Source organism: Arachis ipaensis, chromosome B08 (genome assembly GCF_000816755.2).
Source record: "Arachis ipaensis cultivar K30076 chromosome B08, Araip1.1, whole genome shotgun sequence".
Taxonomy (NCBI): domain Eukaryota; kingdom Viridiplantae; phylum Streptophyta; class Magnoliopsida; order Fabales; family Fabaceae; genus Arachis; species Arachis ipaensis.
In genome coordinates this window covers 1,226,258-1,233,395 of record NC_029792.2, presented here as the reverse complement: position 1 = coordinate 1,233,395, position 7,138 = coordinate 1,226,258, and the positions used below count along the sequence as shown (strand labels likewise).

General features: G+C 36.5%; 1 protein-coding gene and 1 pseudogene across 1 annotated transcript in view; one reads left to right on the top strand and one right to left on the bottom strand.

Annotated features, from left to right (window-relative positions):
• Positions 741-4,639, top strand: LOC107613771 (annotated as a pseudogene).
• LOC107614037 (protein HOTHEAD) overlaps positions 4,735-7,138 on the bottom strand; it is a 4,882-nt gene continuing 2,478 nt past the window's right edge. The window contains exons 3-6 of the mRNA XM_016316246.2: positions 6,418-6,728; positions 5,789-6,174; positions 5,113-5,681; positions 4,735-5,026 (exon numbers count right to left, since the gene is read on the bottom strand). Of these exons, the coding sequence (XP_016171732.1) occupies positions 4,972-5,026; positions 5,113-5,681; positions 5,789-6,174; positions 6,418-6,728 (1,321 nt within the window). The 3' untranslated portion in view covers positions 4,735-4,971. The remainder of the gene's footprint in view (positions 5,027-5,112; positions 5,682-5,788; positions 6,175-6,417; positions 6,729-7,138) is intronic.

Below are 7,138 nucleotides of genomic sequence, written 5' to 3'. Positions count from 1 at the left end.
CAGATATGCTGTTGGTAACATAGCGGAACCGTAAAAATTATTGTTCCAAAATCTACCTTAGATATCAGTTACATGGATGAAATTGAAGGAATGTAAACTAGAATTGTTATTTTTTATTATATAAAGTGAGATGTTTAACTATTCTCAACTTATAATAATTTTTGTGATAATTTTTTCAAAATCTCTCAATAAAAACATAAAATCTTATTTATAAGACTTTTTTTTCAAGTATTTACTCTTTGATGTGAGATTTTTTTTTTCTTTACATATTAATAGTTACACAAAATTCATAATACGTTTGGGTGAAGTTAGTACAGTAACAAGAGATATATAACATCCAACTACCATTGATACAGTTTGGATTTTGGAAATTGAATTTTTATCCATACTCAGTTTATTGTCACAATAATTGGAACAATGTCCAGCAATGCATGATGGCCTTCATTATTTTTTCATATTACATTGAATACTATTACTGCAAATGGTTTAGACCTCAGACAACAGAAGACATAAGTTCAAAAGATTTAGCCACTTCTTCAACTTGTGGGACCTGAATTCCACTTTCAGTATTCTTAAGCTAGCTATGATGTCATGATTACTGAGAAAGACATTGAAACATGAGCCTAAAAAATAGTCTAAAATGTAGAAACTATAGTGTAAGGTATCAATCTTTAGTTTTCAAACTAGGATATAGAATCCCATGATGGTGATTGTCTTAATTGTGTTGAATTATGTTAGTGACATTGCCCAAAATTTATGCCATTTACAATGCTTCTACAATTACCCCACCAATCTATTTTCTACTTTTTGTTTTCATTTGATCTTGTTATTAGTGTTTCCTGAAGAATCAGGGAACTGTCATTTTCAGAATTTGTCTATCATGTGATTAATTTGAACAAATAATAGAGGCTCTTCATCCCTGAAGAGAAGGAAACATTTCTCCTTATGCTTCCATGACTAGAATGCATAATTAGTTATTACTTTGGTTAGCATTGTCGGTATGCTTTAATTGTAGGACTTTCCACATTTTGCTTCTGCTTCTTCTGCTACCAAACTCTCTTTAATTTTATTCTTCTTGTGACTGTACCTGAAAACTCAGAGATCTTCAGAATCAAAATGGGGTTACAGCTGATACTATTCCTGTTAATCAAGCTACATTTAGTTCTCTGTATTCCACAGCTTCATCAATATGCAGGTTTGTTCTGAATTAGTTTTACAATGGATATATATATATATGTATGATCTTCAATGAAAACTTCAAGATTAAACTTTATTCTTTTTCTGTAGCAACAAATCTGCACCATTCAAGGGTCAGAAGCCATTCAAGTATTGCATTGCCACCATCTGAGTCATCATATTCTAGAGTTCCTGCATCTATAGCACTTCCTCCTTCCAAGGCATCTTATGGAGTTCATGGAACTACTGCAGTTTCACCATCCAAGTCATTCTCCAAAGCTCCTACAAAGATGTGGATTCATGGTTATGTGGATTCTCCAATATCATCACATCATAAGCACCACAATTACAAAAGAAAGTTTAGAAACCAAACTCCTGAGCCAACCTACCCAAACAATCCTCATACTCATCAAGGTTTGACTAAAATTGTTGCACAACTTTCTTTCAGATTTGTTCATGTTGAAATGCCAAAATTACTTAAATTTTTTCCCCTGAAATTCCTTGAAAATGTAGGTACTTCAGTCTTCAAATCACAGCCTCATTTCTTTTCACCAAAAAGCTGGAATTCTGCTGCACCTGCACCATCACCATCACCATCAGTTTTATCAGAACACTTGAATGGTATAAAGTATAAAGTAAATCCCTCATTGTGTTCATTCTTTTTAGCTTTATGTTCTGATATTTTTTCTAACCTGATTGCAAATTAGATATGTTCTCACACCACCTCAATGTTTGTTACATGCTTTGTCCATGTCCATTATCAGTGCCCTCTCCCTCCCCAAGAATTTCACCTCTAGGTTCATCATTGAATAAGATAAAGACTCCACCACCAGCATATGCTTTGGTTCTTCCACCTCCACCACCTAATAAGGGTATTATTCTAAATCTTTTACAGAACTATAACTATTTACATTACTCATTGACACTACTAGTTCCTTCATTTTCAACAATTTAAACAAACTTACAAGATTTTATATTGATCCTATTCCTTTTAGATTGCATGATGGTGACTTGCTCAGAGCCATTGACAAATACACCTCCTGGATCTCCTTGTGGTTGTGTGTGGCCACTTCAAGTTAAACTCCACATCAGCATTGCAATATACAAGTTCTTCCCTTTGGTTTTCAAGCTAGCTGAGGAAATTGCAGCCAGTCTTTTGTTGAGTCGCAACCAGGTTCGCATTGTTGGAGCTAATGCAGCAAATCATCAACTAGAGAAAACCACTGTTCTCTTAAATTTGGTACCTCAAGGAGTTAAGTTTGATGATACAACAGCATTCTTGATATACAAGAAATTCTGGCACAAAGAAATTCTCACTGATGCTTCCCTTTTTGGTGCCTATGAAGTGCTCTATGTTCATTATCCAGGTTATGCCTTGATTCCAAGTTTCTTGGCTATCTACAAATCAAACTTATATTGTATATTTAGTTTCATTCATACTTTGGATAACACATGATGATGCAGGTCTTCCACCTTCTCCACCTTCAAGTCCTTTTGATGTTTCTGGTATAGTTGACCCAGATGCTGTTGGTAATGATGGGAATTTAATAAAGCCTTTAGGAGTTGATGTCTCTAATAAGAAGAAAAAAGAAGGGAATGGCGAAAGAACGGTTGGTATGCTCGTGTTGTCCTGTTTTGCAGCTTCTGTTCTGTTCATTGGAGTTACTTGGCTTTGTCTATTGAAATGCCACTGTCCAGCCCTTGAAACTGAACAAGCTACAGATGTTATAATTGCACCCTCTTTCAAAAATTCAGGTAAGTAATGGAACTTTCAACAAAAGACAAGTATAGAAAATGGTTATTATTTCATTTGTAAAATGTTTCTCCTTGAAGTTTTAAGTGCTGAAAAAATATGCTAATTTGCAATATGAATAAAGCAGGCATTGCCAGGTCATTGCCTTATGAGAACATGGTGAATTCTAGATCAACCTCAACCAATTCTGGAACAATAGCATATGCAGGATCAGCTAAGATATTCAGTTTGAATGAAATAGAGAAAGCAACAAATAGCTTCAGTTCTTCAAGAATATTAGGAGAAGGTGGCTTTGGCCTTGTTTACAAAGGAGGCCTACAAGATGGGAGGGATGTTGCAGTGAAAATTCTCAAAAGGGATGATCATCATGGCGGCCGCGAATTTTTGGCCGAAGTTGAGATGCTTAGCCGTCTGCACCATAGAAATTTAGTTAAATTGATAGGTATATGCATTGAGAAACAGAGTCGTTGCCTTGTCTATGAGCTTGTTCCTAATGGAAGTGTAGAATCCCACTTACATGGTAATTAAATCATAGTCCATCAATTTTGAAACTCAAACCATGATTTCTTCTCAGATACTGACCTTTGAATGCACAATTTGTTCACAGGTTCAGACAAGGAAACAGGTCCACTTGATTGGGATGCACGGATGAAGATTGCGCTTGGCGCTGCTCGAGGATTGGCTTATCTGCATGAAGATTCAAATCCATGTGTCATACATAGAGACTTCAAGTCCAGCAATATCTTGTTGGAACATGACTTCACACCCAAGGTATCAGATTTTGGATTGGCTAGAACAGCACTTGATGAGAGAAACAAGCACATTTCCACACATGTTATGGGCACATTTGGGTAATACTAATATGTGACATTCAAAGATGTTATAACATAATCATCTTCATTAAATTTCCTTAAGGTGAAACTGATTTTTCAGCTCATTGACATCTTGTTATGCAGGTATCTAGCTCCTGAATATGCAATGACAGGACATCTTCTTGTGAAAAGTGATGTTTACAGTTATGGAGTAGTCCTCCTAGAGCTCCTAACCGGGAGAAAGCCTGTGGACTGGTCGCGATCGCCTGGTCAAGAATACCTTGTTGCTTGGGTTCGTCCGCTTCTCACAAGTAAAGAAGGTTTGGAGATGATTATAGACCCGGATATAAAGCACAGCATTTCTCTTGACAGCATACTAAAAGTTGCAGCCATTGCATCCATGTGTGTGCAAGAAGAAGTCACTCAACGCCCTTTCATGGGTGAAGTTGTGCAGGCCTTGAAGTTGGTATGCAGTGAGTTTGAGGAGACAGACTATGCAATACAGGCAAGTTTTCAAGATGATGTACAAGGGAAGTTTTCCAAAAGTTCAGATGAGAGAGTGGATTTTTCAGTGTAAGAACTCCCTGAATGACTATCAAGCTAGTCAAGAGCCAGATAGATGCATCAACATAGAAGATGTTTAGTGCATCAGGGAAAAGAAGATGCATCTCTGGTAGAAAATGAGAAATCTTGCTAGAGGGACTATCAGTGAGCATGAATTTTTTTAACTAAAATATGGCCTTGATCCCATTAAATTTGTCACAGCCTCAATGCAAATTCTATTGACAATTTCATTGTTTGTTATGTTATATTCGGAAGTTGGTGTTTCAAACTTCAGGAGCAAAATGAATGAAGCTTGTATCCTTGTATGGAATTAATCTATTCATGTTGCTCTTTATGTCAATTTTTTCTTCTTATGTTGTTATTGTTAAAGTAGTTTAGAGAGTTTTTCATTTTCCACTGTCTTTGGAACTTACCAAGTTATCATGCAAATAAATAATGATGGCTATTACATATATGAACATAAGTACATAAACAGAAGTTTTTCTTCTTCAAAAAAAGTAAACTTCGTTGATTATTTAACAATCACTCTTCACTGACAATTGGTCAATTACAAGCAAAATACATTAATTTCCAGTCCTAAAACTAATACTTCTCTTCTTATCTTCATATGACACAATTTTCTTTTTCTCACTTTAATAGACACAATCTTCACATACAAGCACACACTTATATACCATCAAATTTCCCCAACCTGTCTTGTAAAATCTTCAGTCCCATGTACCTGTTACAAACATAAATAAAAATAGATTACTGACATGAAAAACAAAGGTGAAGTGTTATGGTCACTATGTATAGAATTGTACATACCTTCCCATCATCATCACAGTAGCTTGAGGATTAGTTCCTGGTGACTCTGGAAATACTGAGCCGTCGACGACGCGGAGTCTATCAACACCAAGAACCTTATAATCAGGATTGACTACCTTCCCTACATGGCAGCCACCATGGTAGTGCCAAATTGTGATCACAGTGTCTCTACAAAACTGCTCTAGTGACTGTGTGTCATTGACATGTTTTGGTATGAGGTTGACATTAGCCTTCACAGTGAGGTTAAGCAGTTTCTCTGTTGTCTGTCTATCACACATGGTAAAGTTTGTGAAGTGCTGAGATTGGACAACCTTGGTTGCCAAGCGAATCCCCTCGACGCAGCGATGAACATCATATGGGTGGCTGAAGTAGTTGAAGGTCACAGAAGGGTTGTCCTCCACATTGGTGTTAACTAACTTGAGCTCTCCTGTTGACCAAGGATTGGCAACTTTTGACAAAATGAAACCTCCCCTGAATGCCTCAACTGGTATATCTTTCTTGCTCTTCAAGTAAGCTTGAACAGCTTCTATTGATCTTTGTTTGGGGGGAATTGTGGAGAGTTGCCCAATCTGTATTAAGTTTTTTTCATGTTAAATGTTGTTTATAGTGTTTACATTATATTCCTTAGCATTATTTTGTATCTGCATTAAGTAGATTTAGTGAATATATTAGTTACCTCGGCTGAGACAATGCCATGATGGCAGTGAATGCTGTCATTGGATTGACCAAAACCACAGCTAGTTTCAATGTAGACACCCAAATTGGTGATACCAACAGTTTCAATGAGTGATTGTTTAACTGGTCTCTTAGAAGGGACAAAGATTGTGTTCATGGGGTTATCAGCCATGCCCTTCCCAACAAAATGGTTGTCAAGAACAACAGGGATGTTCAACTTCTGAAGATCTTCTTTTGGGCCAATTCCACTGAGCAATAGCATTTGAGGAGTCCCAATTGCACCACTAGACACAATCACTTCACTCTGCCCATCATTGTTTAGAATTGCATGATGCTGTTGCCCCTTTTCATCCTTGAAAATAACCCCCACAGCCTTAGGCCTTGTTCCTACAAGGACATCATTGCCATTTCATTCAATCATGTCATATACAATGGTACTATACTAGTAAAAGGCCTAAACTTCTGCATTGCCAAACTTTCAATTTGGTGGGGAGACAGTTCTCTTCAGGTGAAGTTAATAGTCAAGAATTATTAGATGATTTGATATGTTTGACGAAACTGTCATCTAACGTTTTTTATCTATCAACTTTCACCATTCAATTTAGACATATGTGGTTTCAATTTTCTCACCTCTTGTATCAAAAACAATCTTTTGAACAGTGGCATATACCAAAACAGTAAGTTTATCAGGGTTGCCGGTAGCAAGAAGTTCGGCGGCAGTGTGGCGGCGACCGAATCTGTCGAAGATTGTGCCACCAACCTTGGTTCCATATTTATGATCATAAGTGAATCCATTGAAAGGTGAGACACCAACATCTAGGAGGCTGTCTCTGGCTGCTCTCTGCCAAGCTGAAAATGTTGGACGATGAACAATCTGCTTCTCAACCCATGGATATGATTCATTTACCAGCTTAGAATCCCACCCCACCTTCTCTATGAATCTGCATTTTTATTGTTCAAATGTTAAAGACCTTCTTTGAGATAGAAGAGATCATTCTGTTATGTTCATATTTCCATCTGCATTAATTGTTTTAGGTAGCTTTCTAATTTAGCTAGATTTAAAATTCACATTTATACATTTAAAAAGTTTTATAAAGAGCAGAAGAAAGAAAAAGATATGTGAATTAATTGATTGGTACCTACCTACTTGTGATTCACATGCACATGATAAACCATATACAACCGGAAATCAAAGCATTACAACATTAGCCATTAATATAAGAATGTGATGAGTTTGATTCTTAGAATTAAGACCAAATTCTCACTTTGATAAAAATGGATTATGAGTAGTGCCATGGAATAAATAAAGTTAGGATTAAGAGAGAGAGAGAGAGAGATTTATACACCAGGA